The sequence below is a fragment of the Sander lucioperca genome, chromosome 9 (genome assembly GCF_008315115.2).
Source record: "Sander lucioperca isolate FBNREF2018 chromosome 9, SLUC_FBN_1.2, whole genome shotgun sequence".
Lineage (NCBI taxonomy): Eukaryota > Metazoa > Chordata > Actinopteri > Perciformes > Percidae > Sander > Sander lucioperca.
In genome coordinates, this window is record NC_050181.1 from 29,648,645 (window position 1) to 29,666,513 (window position 17,869).

General features: G+C 40.2%; 3 protein-coding genes and 2 long non-coding RNA genes across 5 annotated transcripts in view; 3 read left to right on the forward strand and 2 right to left on the reverse strand.

Moving 5' to 3' along the window:
• The window catches only part of LOC118495912, a 43,661-nt gene extending 38,274 nt beyond the window's left edge, over positions 1-5,387 (reverse strand). Inside the window, exon 1 of the long non-coding RNA XR_004898370.1 lies at positions 4,880-5,387. This is a non-coding gene — a long non-coding RNA (uncharacterized LOC118495912). The remainder of the gene's footprint in view (positions 1-4,879) is intronic.
• LOC116064080 overlaps positions 1-17,869 on the forward strand; it is a 272,833-nt gene that overhangs the window by 128,426 nt on the left and 126,538 nt on the right. The gene's annotated exons all lie outside the window — the stretch shown is intronic.
• Positions 1,905-3,588, forward strand: LOC116064091. The gene is made up of 5 exons (XM_031319150.2): positions 1,905-2,033; positions 2,196-2,540; positions 2,649-2,759; positions 2,879-2,913; positions 3,249-3,588. Exons 1-5 carry the CDS (start codon positions 1,994-1,996, stop codon positions 3,369-3,371), a joined length of 654 nt encoding a protein of 217 aa, XP_031175010.1. The 5' UTR covers positions 1,905-1,993; the 3' UTR covers positions 3,372-3,588.
• LOC116064090 lies at positions 9,123-11,290 on the forward strand. The gene is made up of 6 exons (XM_031319149.2): positions 9,123-9,487; positions 9,650-9,994; positions 10,095-10,205; positions 10,286-10,320; positions 10,433-10,607; positions 11,033-11,290. The coding sequence occupies exons 1-5, from the start codon at positions 9,448-9,450 to the stop codon at positions 10,553-10,555; spliced, it is 654 nt and encodes a 217-aa protein (XP_031175009.1). The 5' UTR covers positions 9,123-9,447; the 3' UTR covers positions 10,556-10,607; positions 11,033-11,290.
• LOC116064095 lies at positions 13,193-14,641 on the reverse strand. The gene is made up of 3 exons (XR_004108452.1): positions 14,532-14,641; positions 13,517-13,551; positions 13,193-13,402 (listed from the first exon to the last, which is right to left on the reverse strand). It is a non-coding gene; the product is annotated as an uncharacterized LOC116064095 (long non-coding RNA).

Consider the following 17,869-nt stretch of genomic DNA (forward strand, 5'->3'; position numbering starts at 1 on the left):
TTCTACCATCAATAGCAGCACTCTACAGTCAAAAATCACAGATAAAAGGCTTTTAAACCTAACTCCAAATCAGCTAACTTCTTAAAGACCTCTCGTAACAAAAAAACAATATAGCCAAACTAAACCAACAGAAACGAAGGGAGAACTGGAACAACCAGCAGGCAGAGAGAGAGAGAGAGAGAGACACTGCAGCCAGGCTTAAATAAACTGGCAACACTCAGCTACTTTAGTGTCCGATGTGATGCAGTAACGGCACCATGCCATCTAAACTCAGCTGGATTCATGAGGACTATGGTTAACTGCTCCTCAGATCTCTGCAGGGTAAATCCAGACAGCTAGCTAGACTATCTGTCCAATCTGAGTTCTGTTCCAGAGGCTTTTAGCACCACCCAAGACGATTGTGATTGGTTTAAAGAAATGCCAATAAACCAGAGCACGTTTTCTCCCATCCCAGAATGCTGTGTGCACTAGCCAGACCCTCCTCCCCAGCGCTGTGGCGGAAGGTCTGGCAATGCGAGACTAACGTGATGCATACAGCAATAAATATATGGAATACGTATGAATTACAGTGCTTTACTTTTCATAGCTATGAGTGAATTGTACATGAGAACAGCCTGGCCACTGTGGTCACAAACAGCGCTGTCTGCATCTGTATCATTGATGAGATCTGAACCAGAGGAAGCACAGCCTTCAGCTCTCTGCATCATAACCACACACAGAGACCTCAATGTTCCAAGAGACACTTATCGTCACACTTTACAGACTCAATACTCACACAAACTCACATCTCTGCTTTATGGTGAAAAGATGCATGCTGCAAGGTGACACTTGCTCACTTGTCTCATATCAAAGTGTTTACTCTGCTAAAGGCTGCACATGATTCAGATATGACAGGTAGCAGCAAAGCTACAGCAGGTGAAGACCTGCATTTTAATCCTACTAAGCCTTTAATGCAATAACTAATATTGGCCAGGTATGATTCAAACTGCTGTTACTGATACATTCATTGAATCAGCTTCTATTGTGTTTACATTCCATGTGCAGTTTTTTGAGTTACTGTAGCAGGTTTGCCAGTTTATTAATAACATCAGCATCTCTGTACATTTTCATTTTGTAGCCGTTTATTTTTAAAATAAAAATGTAATGCAGAGTGTTAAAATTGTAAAGTTGACACAAAATAACAGGCAGAACACAAAAGCAAGGCTCTTTCTGGTCAAGTCTTGATAGAGGAATATAAAACTGTAGCTTATAATAGTCTGTGTCATGCTATGTCACCAGTTATGGAACTCTCACACTTCTTGGCTAAAATGGGTTAAATGGAAAGAAAAAAACTTCTTAAAAAAATATAACCACAGCTTCTGCTTTTGCCTGAGTTAGCTGGACATGGTATATGAAATATCATAATCAGCAGAGAACCTTAACATTATCAACATATCAGGACACTTAGTCAAAATACTTGATTTCAAAATTCTACTGTTGGTTTATAAAGCACTGAAAGGTTTAGGGCCAAAATGACATGTCTGATCTGCTGCTACATGATGAACCAGACTATGAAGAGCTCTCAGGTGGTCTGGGTCAGCTCTGCTTTCTGTCCCCAGAGTCACAACTAAACATGGGGGTGTTCAGTTTTTATGCAACACATATCTGGAGCAAACTCCCAGAAAACTGCAGGTACACAGCAACTCTCACTTCTTTTAAATCAAGGCTGAAGACTTTTCTTTTTGCTGCCTTTTTTTAAGTTCTTACACAGCGACTTCTAAACTTTTGCTCAGACATTACCTAGATATCTTAAATGTTATTATACGTGGTAAGAATTTTCTCCTGTTCTCCTTGCAGCTATGGTTTTTCGTGACAGCATTTACATTGTGACTGTGAGCAGCCGGATAGACAAAACTAAAGAGCAGCCCGCCCCTCTTTACGGTGAGACCTCTCTTACTGGAGCACAGTTCACTTCCAGACATTGAAGTGGTGCAGACATACTGTTCACACAAAGATGAAGCTGGCCTCGATAACAGCTTTGCTCTGCACCTTCAGTAAGTACACTTTGGTTCTCAACACAACAATTGCTAGTTTTACTTCAATACAGCAATCTGCCAGAGCTGAAACTTACAGACCGATTCATTAATGATTGAATGTGCGTGCATTGTGTTGAATTACAAGTTGAAGTGAAGGAATCAGCATGCTGTTTGTTTCAGGTTTGATCTCTGTCTGTGTTTCTGAGTTCCACACTGTCGAGGTCCAGCCTGCTGAACAAGTCACACTGATGTGCTCCAACTTCAGCAGCTTTACCGCTCACATGTTCTGGTTCAGACTGGACAGCAGATCCAACATCAGCCGTATCTCCTCTATGTGGAGCTCTGATTCAAATGCTTCACTCTACGATGGATTTCAAAGTGGAAAATTTAACATGACATCCAACACCACTACCCTCTTCCTCAACATCAACCATGTGGATTTATCTGACTCTGGACTGTATTTCTGTGGATTTTACTCAGATGGAAAGCCAGTAATTGTTAGTGGAACATATCTAAAGGTTCAAGGTAAGATTCTTTTTAAACTGAAAAAAGCAGATAGCTTATGTGTACTTTCTACTAACAAATATGGACTGATCTCAACCCACAAGTTGTATTTAATGATCTCTCTTGTAGAAGTGTTTGATGGAATAAAGAGTCCGACCAGTGTGATCCTCGGTGCTTTGACTGTTTTCCTCGTTCCAGTCCTCATCAGTCTGATTGTCATAATCAGGAGACTTCATACAGGTAAAGCAGTTCTGTCAATATGATGAATTATTCCAGAACTCCTTGTTTGGTAAATTGCATAACATCAATGTTTGAAAAGGATCAATTAATTGACCAGATGTATTTTTTCTATGTTATAGCTGATAATGAAGAACAGAATCCACAACAAACTGAGGTGAATCCCATTTAACGTTGAATAAAGATTAAGGTTACGTTTTCTTTCATGTTTTGTGGTTTAACCCTTGTGTTGACTTCGGGTCACATTGACCCGTTTTTAATTTTTGTTTTATATCAGAAAAAATGGGACGTAGAAATAAGCACTGCAAATGTGTAGAAGAAAAATTTTACAATTTAAAACGTTGGAAAAAGCAAAAACTAACTGTGAAAAAAAGGCGTCAAAAAAACTTGAAAAATGTGCTTGAATCGCTTTGGGTAATTTATGAGCGAATGGTTTGGTTTCTTCTCACCGACGTTGCTGTGTGTGACTGTAAATACTTTTTTGATCTACAGAATGTGGACTCTGATGATCTGAACTCTGCAGCTCTGAGGTTCCTTCCGAAAACAACAAGGAACAGGAGGCCTGCATCAGAGAGAGAAGTGGAGACTCAGGTTCTTTATAGCGCCAGCAGATAGACACAAGCAGCAATAGGACTGCAACTCTCAGTGGAACTGATGCTCTATATTCATCTGCTGCCAGAGTCAATGGCAACAATCTTTTATTGAATAAAGTTCCGGTACTCATGGTCAGTTTGCATTTTCCTCCTTGGGTTTCTTTCCGTCTCTCGCTCAGCAAAAAGTCTGTCTTTCTTATTGTGTCTGAGATCTCCAATCTCTATCTGAGAGGAACAACAACAAGGCCAGGCTAGCAAAGTTTAAAAAGAAACTGTGCAAAGTGACCTAGCTCAGTGGTAGAGCAGGAGAGGTTATATTGATATATATCAGATATACTGAGAGGTTTATGCCTTGACGCAGAGGTTGAGGGTCCGAATCTGACCTGTGGCAATTTCCTGCACGTCTTCCCCCTCTCTCTCTCCTTTCTCACCTAGCTGTCCTATCGAATAAAGGCAGAAAAAGCCCAAAAAATAAAAACTATGCAGCTACATAGACATAAAAAAAAAAACATGGTTGGAGAATAGCCATGATGTTTAATATTTGCACTACTTTAGTGTCCGATGTGAAGCAGTTACAACACCATATAGCATCATCCAGGGTGAGATTTGTCAATAAAGCAGATGGAGGGGGGGGGAATTAAATCCCCCTTCCAACACCATGGATATAGTGCCACTCGGCCAGTAATACCAAACCACTTTTATGCACTTCAATATCCAATGGAGAATAATCTCAGAATGAAATAGCACAACGTGGTGCCAACATAAAACAGAGCTTTCATGACGAGAGTGGAGTTCACTTCACGGCATAAACAAAATACATTCATCGTGGAAAAACTTTTTAAGAATAAATCATATCAGCTTCTTATACAGACTGGAAGTATAGTAAATAAATAAATAAATAAATGAATAAATAGCCATAGAATGAACCAGCGCCCTGCTGTGACAAACATATGTATGAGTTCCATCACAGGAAGTCTTCAGCCATGACCACAAACACCAAATGACTCGCTGTTTTCAATAACCAAGAGTAATGCTGTTTTAAAAAAAAGAAAATGACACAAGAATCACATTTAAATGCTGGAACATTGTTATGTCCTGGCTCTTAGGCCACAAGAAATAGAAGAGTGAGTGATGGATGTGTGAGAGTAAAGTGCAAACAAAGCATAACGATAAACAAACAACATAACCAAACTAAACCAACAGAAATGAAGGAGAGAACTGGAGCAACAACAACTAGCAGAGAGAGAGAGAGAGAGAGAGAGAGAGAGAGAGAGAGAGAGAGAGAGAGAGAGAGAGAGAGAGAGAGAGAGAGAGAGAGAGAGAGAGAGAGAGAGAGACTGCAGCCAGGCTTAAATAAGCTGGGAACACTCAGCTGTTCCAGGTTAGCCTAACGAGCAGCAGAAATCTTTGAACTTTAAGTATGTTTTCCCTGCGTGTTGCATTCAACGTGAAAATGAGACTCCACTTGCCTGGATGAGTGCATGTCTTTCCTCCTTCTAGAAGGGTTTGTGCTGTGTTAAACTGACTCACCCAGACGCTGCATGCGTTGGCGTCTGAAGAGGTCTGCTTGCTTCAGTGGCCACGCCGCCTCTCCGTGGTGCACTGCCCCACGTGCTCCGTCGACGTCCTCACGGGACCAACCGCTGCTCTTCCTCATTGTTGTACTTTAGGTTTCAAAAGGTGTATGTACAAAAGTTTGTATGGTAGGAGAACAAGAACAGTCCGTCAGCGTCTTCAGTAGTGTTCTCTGTGTAGAAGACGTCTGGTTTGCAGCCATCAGCGTGTCATAGCCACGTCTGCTGGAGACATGAATCATCTGAGACATCTCCTGAGTGAATATCATCCCCCACACAGCTGCAATACCCGGGTTAATCAGCGCCACACAAACACGCAACAACATGTCACGTGTCAGCACTTGCCCTATCAGCTAACTTCTCGAAAGACCTCTCGGAACAATAAACTGAAACGACATAACCAAACTAAACCAACAGAAATGAAGGGAGAACTGGAGCAACAACAACTAGCAGAGAGAGACACACACTGCAGCCAGGCTTAAATAAGCTGGGAACACTCAGCTGTTCCAGGTTAGCCTAACGAGCACCTGCAGAGTCAGAGACACACAGGTGAATCACATTAACAGCAGTGCTCGTCACCAAGGTAACAATAGTTTTAAATTATTTGATTTTAGTTTTGGCTTTATGATTTCATTTTAGTTTAAGTTAGTTTTACGAGTGTGTTTGCTGGTTTTACTTTCAGTTTTTTCTGTAAGGTTTAGTTTTACAGTAGTTTTAGTTTTTGTTAGGGCCAGGAATAATGTTTTGAAAGTACGTAGCTACGTGGCCTGGTTGGATCAGTGGTAGAGCAGGCGCACTTATACTGAGAGGGTTATGCCTCGACGCAGAGGTCGTGGGTTCGAATCTGACCTGTGACAATTTCTTGCATGTCTTCCCCCTCTCTCTCCCCTTTCTTACCTAGCTGTTCTATCGAATAAAGGCAGAAAAAGCCCCAAAAATAATCTTAAAAAGAAAAACTATGCAGCTACATAGACATAAAAAAACATGTTTGGAGAATAGCCATGATGTTTAATGTTTGCACTACTTTAGTGTCCGATGTGAAGCAGTTACAACACCATATAGCATCATCCAGGGTGAGATTTGAGAGTCCTCACTGCATGACGCTCATTTTTTCTGGCTTAACTCCACTACCACGGCCCCTGAACAACTGCCGCTGGTAGCTGCCGTTCCGGAGCTCTGTAGCGGCTAAATACAACCAGCAACTGCTGCTAAGATTTTATCATTCTATCGCTCTATAGACTGTTCACGTTACAGCGCTTTACTTAGTTTAAAATACTTCTTTTTTAGGTATATAATACACTCAGCAAAAGAAGAAACATCCTCTCACTTTCAACTGCTTTTATTTTCAGCCAAGTTAAAATGTGTAAAACTTTGTATGAACATACAAAAATTCAACTACTAAGAAATAAACTGAACAATATTTCACAGACATGTGACTAACAGAAATGGAAAAATGTGTCCGTGAACAAAAGATGGTCAAAATCAAAACCTTCCTGCAGACTCACCCTGACATGACCCTCCAGCATGATAATGCCACCAGCCCTACCGCTCGTTCTGTGGGCGATTTCCTGCAAGACAGGAAAGTTAGTGTTCTGCCATGGCCAGCGAAGAGCCCGGATCTCAATCCCAGCACGTCTGGGACCTGTTGGATCGGAGGGTAAGGGCGAGAACCATGCCCCCCAGAAATGTCCAGGAACTTGCAGGTGCCTTTGTGGAAGAGTGGGGTAACATCTCACAACAAGAACTGGTAAACCTGGTGCAGTCCATGAGGAGGAGATGCACTGCAGTACTTAATGCAGCTGATGGCCACACCAGATACTGACTGTGACTTTTGATTTTGACCATCCTTTGTTCAGGGACACATTTTTCCATTTCTGTTAGTCACATGTCTGTGAAACGTTGTTCAGTTTATTTCCTAGTAGTTGAATTTTTTTTATGTTCATACAAAGTTTTACGCATGTTAAGTTGGCTGAAAATAAAAGCAGTTGACGTTTCTTTTTTTGCTGAGTATATATGGTCTATTGGTGAAGTAGATGATCACTTTGAGGGGTTTAAGACATTTTGTCCCCAATGGGGATAAAAAATAATTCAGCAGAGGCAGGGATATGTAAACCAGAAAGAGGGAAATCCCATGCATCATAACTTTGGGTTCAACATTCGGGGGGTTGAGAGCAAAATTGAAATTTGAACATCAAACACATCATTTTCTGCATTCTGGGGATTTTTTCTACAACAATTTGTGCCTTTTCTGCATCAAGTTATGGTGCAATGTCTTTATGTAAAGGAAATTATATATGAATATGATCTTTGTGTGATGGAGCCAGAATGAAGATGTGTGTGCAGCAGTGGTGGCGAGGAGTGAGTGTGACTGGTTTGACAGGAAGTGACAGCACCGTGTGGTCTGAACACAGCTGAGGGGGAAATCATGACCTGAAATCTCTGTGAGAATAAAGTCTGACATGAAGCAGTGAATACTGGCTAACCTTTTTCTATCCTTCTGTTTCCCATCATGCCACTGTGGGTTCATATCATATCGTACAAAAACTTATGCACATATGATATCCTACGAAATTAGGCGACCCCCGGCTGATCACGTGACGACCGGTTAACTTTAGCGGTCTTTACAGTTAAATTTAGCTGACAAAAGGTTACTGGGAGCTGGCTTCAGAGCACCGTGAGCTGTTTGTTTCAGCCTGTCTGTACACTTACAAAGTTCTCAAAGCTTCGGTTAACATTTAGGGCCCCTCATTATGCTACCGTTGAAGTTTGGTGACATTTTGAGCCTTTTTAGTGGTACAAAATAGCGATTTGTTTTTCCTTTCCATGTGCCCCGAATACTAGCGTTGTCAGCTAATCAGCGGTTCGCGCTAGCTTCTTTCAAGCTACAAACACATTTGATTAGCATGAAAACATGTCCCAGAGAACGATTGAGTTGGTACACATCTGTTATTAACTCCTAGGTTCATTTTGCACCGGAATTGTCGTAATGTGGTGCATACAGCAATAAATGAGTGGAATACATACGAATGACAGTGCTTTACTTTTCGTAGCTATGTGAACACATGGTTTATGAGAACAGCCTGGCCACTGTGGTCACAAACAGCACTGTCTGCATCTGTATCATTGATGAGATCTGAACCAGAGGAAGCTCGGCCTTCAGCTCTCTGCATCATAACCACACACATATATATATATATATATATATATATATATATATAGTGAAGATACTTTTTTAGAGACATGATCAGTGAGCATCCAGTTCTAAAAACGGTGTCACTGCTCCCCTGATCACACTTATTGTCACACTTAACAGACTCAATACTCACACAAAGTCACATCTCTGCTTTATGCTGCAAGGTGACACTTGCTCACTTGTCTCATATCAAAGTGTTTACTCTGCTAAAGGCTGCACATGATTCAGATATGACAAATTACAGCAAAGCTACAGCAGGTGGAGGTTGCATCCATCTCTTCTAAGACAGGCAGGCAAAACACGGCATTAATTCAACAGCTATCATTGGCAAGGTAAGATTTAAACTGATGATACTGATACTTTTTGAATCAGCTTCTATTGTGTGTACATTGTAGTCACGCAAAGATCATGACTTGCACTTTTCTGAGTTACTGGAGCAGGTTGGCCATTGTTCATCAGTAACATCAGCATCTCTGCACTTTTTCATTTTGTAGCCATTCAAATACAAAATGAAAAAAATTGTTTCTGAACAGTGGGTCTCTTATAATTGTATAAAAGGACACAAAAAGCATGTCTCCTTCTGGTTAAGTCTTGATAGAGGAATATTAAACTGTAGCTTACAAAATTCTGTGTTATGCTACGTCATCAGTTATGGAACTCTCACACATGAAACTTGGCTGAAATGGGTTAAATGGAAGGAAACAAAAACAATATAACCACAGCTTCTGGTTTAGCCTGTGGTAACTGTACATGGTATATGAAATATCATAAATACTTAATTTCAAAATTCTCCTGTTGGTTTATGAAACACTGAAAGGTTTAGGGCCAAAATGACATGTCTGATCTGCTGCTACATGATGAACCAGACTATGAAGAGCTCTCAGGTGGTCTGGGTCAGCTCTGCTTTCTGTCCCCAGAGTCACAACTAAACATGGGGGAGTTCAGTTTTTATGCACCACATATCTGGAGCAAACTCCCAGAAAACTGCAGGTAAGCTGCAACTCTCACTTCTTTTAAATCAAGGCTGAAGACTTTTCTTTTTGATGCTGCCTTTCTTTTAAGTCATTGTTCAGTTCTTACACTGTGATGTTTAACCCTCGCTCAAAAATGACCTGGGATTGTAGAAGAGTAAAACATAATAACTTTGTCCTGTTCTCCTTGCAGCTATCAACTTGCAATGGTTTTTCGTGACAGCATTTACATTGTGACTGTGAGCAGCCGGATAGACAAACTAAAGAGCAGCCCGCCCCTCTTTACGGTGAGACCTCTCTTACTGGAGCACAGTTCACTTCCAGACGTTGAAGTGGTGCAGACATACTGTTCACACAAAGATGAAGCTGGCCTCGATAACAGCTTTGCTCTGCACCTTCAGTAAGTACACTATGGTTCTCAACACAACAATTGCTAGTTTTACTTCAATACAGCAATCTGCCAGAGCTGAAACTTACAGACCGATTCATTAATGATTGAATGTGCGTGCATTGTGTTGAATTACAAGTTGAAGTGAAGGAATCAGCATGCTGTTTGTTTCAGGTTTGATCTCTGTCTGTGTTTCTGAGTTCCACACTGTCGAAGTCCAGCCTGCTGAACAAGTCACACTGATGTGCTCCAACTTCAGCAGCTTTACCGCTCACATGTTCTGGTTCAGACTGGACAGCAGACCCAACATCAGCCGTATCTCCTCTATGTGGAGCTCTGATTCAAATGCTTCACTCTACGATGGATTTCAAAGTGGAAAATTTAACATGACATCCAACACCACTACCCTCTTCCTCAACATCAACCATGTGGATTTATCTGACTCTGGACTGTATTTCTGTGGATTTTACTCAGATGGAAAGCCAGTAATTGTTAGTGGAACATATCTAAAGGTTCAAGGTAAGATTCTTTTTTTAAACTGCGAAGAAACAGATAACTTATAAGCACTTTTTACTGTCAAATATGGACCACACGTTTCATTTAATGATCTTTCTTGTAGAAGTGTTTGATGGAATAACGAGCCTGACCAGTGTGATCCTCCTTGGTCTGATTCTTTTCCTCGTTACAGTCGTCATTGGTCTGGTTGTCAAAATCATCAAACTTCGCACAGGTACTTGTGTTTTTATGTTAGTTGTAAATGCAAAACTTTGTGTTAGAACAATTTAGAGATGTTCTGTTTCTGTCATTTAGCTCAGAAAGAGGGACAGACTCCACAATGCAGCGAGGTAATCACATTTTAAACATACAAAGATTATTTAAGATTCTCTGGTTCAAGTCATTTATCATTTAATGATTTTATGTTTTCTTACAAACTGACTGTAAATATTTCTTTTTCAGAACCTGGGCTCTGATGCCCTGAACTATGCAGCACTCAGTTTCCATCCAAAAGCAAGAAGCAGCAGAAGGCCTGAATCAGAGAACCAGCTGGAGCCAGATGTGGTGTATACTGTCACCAGATAGACTCAGGAAACATCTGGAACTGCAGCGCAGAGTAAAACTGATGCTTTATCAAATTAAAGGTGCTCTAAGCGATGTTGGGTTATGTCACTTCTTGTTGACGTTTGAAGTGTTGTCCAAGAAAACTGAGGCTAGCTCGCCCCTCCCTCCTCCTCATCCCGTCCCCTCCCCATCCCTCCTGTGCTTCCTGAAACAGTCATGAACGCGCATTGTGGAAGTAGCCTACGTGCTAACGCTGCGGCGGTGATGGCTCAACCAAATCCTTCTTGTCAGTTATTGGCTTGAAGACTGTTATGTTTTGTGGTGCAGGTTGGCACAGTTTGTTTTTGTTGCCGTTTGTGGAGCCTGGGCTGTCTACAGAGACCGCGTTTTGTACAGTGCGTTCAGGGGACAGGCAGCTCGCAGATAGTGAGGAGATGTTTGCTGTATGTGACAAAACATGTTGTAGCCTAAAAAACGTGTGACATCGCTTAGAGCACCTTTAATCTGCTGTTGAGGTTTTGTTCGGGTGGCAGACAGGAGAACATACCATCCCTGTAAAAACAAAAAGATACAATCCTGTAATACAGATTCTTTATACAGTTTATATAGTGCAATCTCTGCTACAATTTTTATTGTACTTTGTTTGTGTTCCATCCTAATCTGAGAACAAAAGAGTATGATTGGTGTTTAATGGAGGAGTTTGTCCAGAGTCTCTTATACGGAGAGTTAGATGGAGGGAGAGAGGTATGCATCACTTGTCTGACAGGAAGAGAGGTTTGGTAACTCAAAGCTTTGTGGAAATCAAATTTGAAAATGCAACAGTGAATGCTGGTGTACCGTCTATTGCCAAGTAGACAAAATAAGAAACAGCTGTGTGAAATACATGAAATGCATCAATGTTAAAACTGAATCCTTTGAACAAATCAATATGTCAAAGAGCCCACAGCTGTGTATGATATTGATTGCCCTTTAGATATGTTTTTCCTTTTCTTCTAACCTTATTAAACACCAATATAAAACTCCAATAACGTTAATGCAAATGCACTTATTATGTATTTAACTAACTCAAAGTTTTACAGCTGGGGACTCAAAAACCCCAAACAGAAGACCATCACAAAGTATGAAGATGATGAAAACAATATTACAACAACTGTTTATTATTATTAAGATTTTTTTTTTTATTAATGAATAGCCAAATTGAAAAGATTGATGTTGGAGGTAACCGGATCACCCGGAGTAAAGCCATGCAATCACTGCATGGATTAATGAAGGTTTTAGGAATATTTGCGTTTGGGGTATAAGTGTAAATAAGTGTGTTTGGGGTGGGGGACTCTATGCTACTAAAATATGACACCACAGTATCACATCTGGGAGCTGATGAGTGGTTCTTTCAGGGAGTCCTGTTGTCTGCGGTTGTTCTCTGTCTTCAACCTCATCGCCGTCCACTTCCCCTCCAGAGATTTTTCTTATTCAGCCGGTTCAAGGAGTTTTTCTCCACTTTCAGGGAATCATATGTATTGGCCCAAACGCTCTCACCTCGGAGTGTGTCGCCGAGCTCCTGAACTTTAAGCTGCAGAGCTCTGTTTTCTTGGCTCACAGCTTCATTCTCTGACTTCAAGTCATTGTTTCTTTCCTCCAGAGTTTCTTCTTTGGAGAACTTTTTCTCCAGCTTCTGTAGTTCTTTCTGCAGAGTGTTGTTGTGGTTCGTGAGAACTTTTTTCTCTGCCTTCAGTGCTTTATAATTCGCCTGAAAGGCATTCAAAACTCTGAGGTTTTCATTAAAATTTTGGATTTCCTCCATGGCTTTGTTGTTCTGGAGCGTCAAGTCGTCTGTCTGTTGTTTCAGAACATCGTATTTCTACTTCCAGTCTTGTTCATTCAGATGCTTCTTAAAAACATCAGAATGGGTTTTACCCAGGGCTCGGTTTTGTGCCTGCAGAACTTTCTCTTCAGCTTCCAGTTCTACATAATTGTCCTTAAATTTATTTTTAATCCTGAGATGATTGTTTACAACTTGGATTTGGTTAATGTAATCATCGTTGTCTTTCTTCAGAACGTCCATGCGGTCCAATGTTTCCTTGTACATGTCACGCCAGATGTTTAAATTGTCAGATTTATTTTTGAGAGCCTGGAGTTCCTGCAGCAAGGCGTCGTTTTCACAGCTCATGTGTTCATTTAATACCTTCACTGCAAAGCACTGTTTTATGACCCAACCCCGACCCTGATCCCTACGCAGACCAGAGCGCTCTTATTCAGCAGCAGTCACTGTGGAGCATAGAGCAATGAATACATGGTACACATACGAATTACAGCGCATTACTTTTCATAGCTATATGTACGAAGGGTTCCTGAGAAAAGCCTGCACAGTGAAGATGCTGTAGCTCTGCTGTGATCTATCATGTCTTCAACGTGTACAGCGTGTAGCAGTGTGAATGCTTCAGAGGAGGCTGAGCAGCATCTTTTCACAAGTTTTTGATAGTGAGATATTTCTCATACATATAACTGCATGCAGTTGTGTTCACACCACACTGCGCTGTCTCTTCCTGTCAAAAAAAGTCAGGTGTTGCTGCTTTCTGAGAGATTCACATTATTCTGCTCTCAGATGAAAACGCAATCAAAAATCTGCATGAACAACATTATTGTACATTTCTGTACACACAATGATGATGGTACACCAATCAAGCAGACTAAAACACTGTACAGTGTAACAGTGTGTTTAAAAATAACAACAGGTGCTTCCTGAGTCTATCTGGTGGCTGAATAAATAGCAGTTGACTCCACTTCTGTCTCTGGTGCCAGCCGGTGGTTTCTTTCTGTTTTTGGGCGAAAGGTCACTGCTGCATAGTTCAGATCATCTGAGCCCAGACTCTGTGAATACAAATATGTTCAGTCACTAATCTCAACATGACATTATAACTGACAACTTGGAAGTGTTTGTAGCACCTGCTGAATTATTTTCAAATGAAATGGAATACACTTCACCTCTGTCTGTTGCAGATTCTGTTCCTCAACGTGAGCTTAGTGACAGAAACAATATGGCCGGTCAATTCACACTCACTGGCATTTGACACTGTATTGCACAATATTGCTGTTGATACATTTTGTTAAGTAGGAAATTGTTTAAAGAAGTTGTAAAAATACAATACAACTAAGTATAACTCTCATGTTGTCCTCGGGTCAAATCTGACCCGACTTCAACGTTTTCCATATCAGAAATATGGATTTCTTTCAACCAAATTGCCCAAAAATAAAATGGATGGTTCCATACAACGCTCTTCGCAGGTAAAAAAAATAATGATCAGTTGACTTTTGTGTGTTTTTATTCAATTTCATAGCATTTTTTGTAACTAAACAATTTGGCCTAATTTCATATTGGGAGGTTTATTGACCATGAATTCAAAAAATATGTGTAAAATTAGTGGTAATAACTTGGTGTTAGTGGTGTATATATATATTAGTGGTATTTCAGAAAAGCTCCAAAGAAGTTGAAAAAATACTGACTTATACATTAAAAGCATTAAAAACTAGGAGTGGGGGAGAAAATCGACACAGCATAGTATCGCAATATTTTCCGTGCCAATACTGTATCGATACACAGACGTCAAGTATTGATCTATTATTATATACTGTATGTGTTGGTCAGTTTGTCTGCTTGACAATCCCATTTTGCAGCAATGAAATTTAAGTTAGGTGAACAAACAGAGAAATGTATCTTTTTAGATAAAACAGATGTTGACAAAGTTTCCTTTTGGGAACATCATTTGAAATTGGGATAAATTTGAAGTTGGAAAAAGGTAATAAATTGCAATATATCGCAGAATATTGCAATATGTTCAAAATCACAATATCATATTGTGACATAAGTATCGTGATGATATTGTATCGTGAGGCCACCCCTAATATAAACGGCAAATGTTTTAGTTTTTTTCAGTTTTGAATCGGGATGGACAAGAACAAGTTGCACGGTCAGCAGTAAGACAACACAAGGGATAATTACCTTTCTGAAGCTTTTTGATTTTAACAGCCTGACAAATGATGATCATAGTGAGGGAAGCAGTCAGAACGCCCAGGATCCCACTCATCAGCTTTGTTATTCCATCAAACACATCTACAAGAAAAAAATAATCATTAACTTAGACTCTATAAATTTAACCTAAATAAATAAATCTATAGGTCCACATTACCTAAATTAAATGCTGATAGTATTCCATCAATCAAAACAGACAGACCAAACTTTACAACACTCTTACCTTGAACGTCTAAATATTTTTGCATCTGTAGTGGGAAAATTTTATTTTAACATGATAAGTTTAATATTCTACAAGATTCTCATATATTCTTAGTTGTGTTATAGACTTAGAGACTCCAAGGAGAAGCAACTGGCATCATAAAACCTTGAGCCTAGGTGAAGCTATTATTTGTGAAAGCTATTTTCTGTTTTCAGAACTCATCAACTCTCAAGGGTGAAGAAGGGCCACAACATTTTGAACTGTGTCTCCTTCTGTCTCTTGCTTTAACAGATGTTTAGGCTAAGTAGGGAGCAGGAACAGAGGGGAAAGGTTGTAAAGTCATTGTGACTGTTTGTGGTGTTTTTTCATCTGCGTAGCTGCTAAACTTATCCTGGAGGGGGGTGGTTTAAGTGAGTTTTTACTATATAGATGTATGGTTTTCTAGCTGGGTCAGAAGACCCTTTCAGATGTGCCATGAGTACTTGTGAAACTGTTTTCTCTGCATTTGCAAATGTAAATAAATACTCAAAGACCAAACTTTGGTTTAATCCTCAAATCGTCCTTATTTGTTTCATCTGGTGTTTTTGATACGCACTCCTGCTGCTAACAAGAAAAACTTCCACTACAATCTGGCGTTGTCGAGGCAGGATTGGATGAGATAACAGAGAAGAGAACTCCGTGGGTCGCTGATGACCGTACATCCAGGGATGAAAAAACGCCTGCCTCATACCTCTAACCTTAAAAAGGTATTTCAGAGAGAAGGGGGTCAGGACTGCGGAGAACTCTTGACTGTTTCCACTCCGATCTAAAAACAAACAGGAAGAAATTTCAAGCAGCATCGGGTAAGATCAAAATTTATTAAATGCAGTTGGATTGTGAATTCAAGATTGTGAACAAACATTCTAAACAAGCAACAATTGCTAAACAAATTAAGTAATGAAGATTTGCGAAATCATTATTAAGAGGATAAATGAAACAAATACTGACATTTGGAAATTGAGTAATTTGGTACCTTTTTGTTTCTTTTGATTTTGTTATTGGGGTTCTAGTTAAAACAAAATAGCATTGAATTTATGATTACAAGTGACATTCTCTTGCAGAAACGGGCATATATCTGATTATTTCTCTGACACAGCATGGCAAGAGAATAACAGAAGGAACAGACGTTGGGCTGATCGAGAGTTAGAAACAGAAAACTAACTAAAAATTAGGCAGAAGGCCTGAATACAAATAGACTAAAACACTCCAAGCGAGTTCTTGACTATTTAGAGACAGACTGCAGAAGGAAATGAGATAGTTTAAGAACAAGTTCTTGACTACTAAGAGATTTTTTGTCTGCAGGGCTGTACCGGATTTTGCAAAGTTTGCCGATAAAAACTAAGCCTTTGAGGTGACGACCACATTGGAAAGAAAATAGTATACTTGCTTTTGTTATTATGGGTCATGAAGGCTCAAAGCCGTGCAAGGTATCGGGGCCCATTGTGGGCGAGATGGTTGGAAAATATGGACCGGACTGTTTGAGATGTTTGTCATATTGGTAAAAATGGAACACTAAGTACAAACAAAGTTAAGAATGCTAAAAACTAGATTTAGAAGAAGAGAAGAAAAAGCAAAAGGGAAAAAAAAAAACAAAAAAAACAAACAATTAAAACAGAGGTTTTAAAACAAATTGAGGATAACAAGAAATGTTTTAATGTGTGGATGAAAGAAGCTGATAGCAGAGAGAGAAAACAATTGCAGAACAATTAACTCTTTTGGACATTCATGACACTGATAACATAGAAAAGAGAAAAAATACTGATGCAAATCTCCTCTTTGAGTTCTAGGGCCGTGGAATTCCACCTCGACAGCCTTCCGCCACAACCATACCACCCGCCGCCGAGAGAGGAAAGGATGCAAGAATGCTGGACAATCGTCTGCCTCAGGATTTCCACAACAAGGATTAAAGGAGGACGAAGAGGGGGATTACACATGCCCCGTGTTCGAAGTACCCATGACAGGAGAAGAGATAGGGGCTGGATACAGACCCTGGACAGACACTAACATAAGAACTGCCACCAGCCATTTGCCCACCTACAAAGACTCAGGTGCTCGCCTCACTGAGCTTCTCATTGAGGTTGTTAATGAACAGACAGCTGGAAAAGCTGAGAGGAAAAGACAAAGGAAAAATGATGAGGCCCAGCTGAGACTGCTGAAAACCATGACAGAGATGGCTGAGAGAAGCAGAGGCACAGGTAGTTTCAGAGTTCGTGGGGGAAGCGGAATCAGAAGAAGAGAAAAAGGACAATATCATAAGAACACTCCGGCAGCGAATAAAGACATGTTTCAACTGCAGAGAAAAGGGACATTGGTCGTATAACTGTCATCATCCCAGGAGGGATTCGTCCAGAAGGGAACACAACGACCCCCAATGGTATGCAGTCTGAGAGGTGGCGGGGGATGGGATGGTGGAAGTGCTGAGAGGATGGAAACCACGTTCACAACGACTGAGGACGGTAAAACAGACACACACGTACATGCACATGCTTGCAAACGAAGATATGCTTTCTTGCACGCTACAAACACTCCCCTACACGATAGACAGATATTATTAGACGCAATACAGCACATTGAACAGAAAAAGATATGCCAACTTATTCAATGTATTTATCTGATGTGTATACAAATTACCATGGTGTTAATTATACAAGGGAAGGACATTTAATTATTAGCTGATTCAGGAGCAACAATTTGGGTTTTGCTAAAATCTTAGTTTTTCAAATCAGAAGCTCTCTGGTAAACTAGTTTTTTTTCCCCTTATAGAAATGATTTGTGGAATGGTTATCTCAGAAAAGTTCACCATTCTTATGATTTGTGTATATTCAGATCCTTAGGATCCTGAATTAGACGAAAAAGGAAAGTGCTAATTTTCTTTTTCCTTTCACCTGTGGGTCCTGTAAATTTATTGGACAGAGATTTGATGTGGATATTTGAAATTGGAGTTGTTCCTACCCTTAAGGTTGTGCGTCTTGATAAAAATCACTCTTTGGCTGACATATTTTTGTTACAGCCTAAAAGTACGCATTGGTTTACAAATTAATGGGACATGTACCATGTCAGTCTGTTA

Coding starts and splice junctions, on each gene's coding strand:
- LOC116064090 (XM_031319149.2), top strand. CDS start 9,448: ATGAAGCTGGCCTCGATAACAGCTTTGCTCTGCACCTTCA. Junction 9,995..10,094: donor AACATATCTAAAGGTTCAAG/GTAAGATTCTTT, acceptor TCTTTCTTGTAG/AAGTGTTTGATGGAATAACG. Junction 10,321..10,432: donor AGACTCCACAATGCAGCGAG/GTAATCACATTT, acceptor TTTCTTTTTCAG/AACCTGGGCTCTGATGCCCT.
- LOC116064091 (XM_031319150.2), top strand. CDS start 1,994: ATGAAGCTGGCCTCGATAACAGCTTTGCTCTGCACCTTCA. Junction 2,541..2,648: donor AACATATCTAAAGGTTCAAG/GTAAGATTCTTT, acceptor TCTCTCTTGTAG/AAGTGTTTGATGGAATAAAG. Junction 2,914..3,248: donor AGAATCCACAACAAACTGAG/GTGAATCCCATT, acceptor TTTGATCTACAG/AATGTGGACTCTGATGATCT.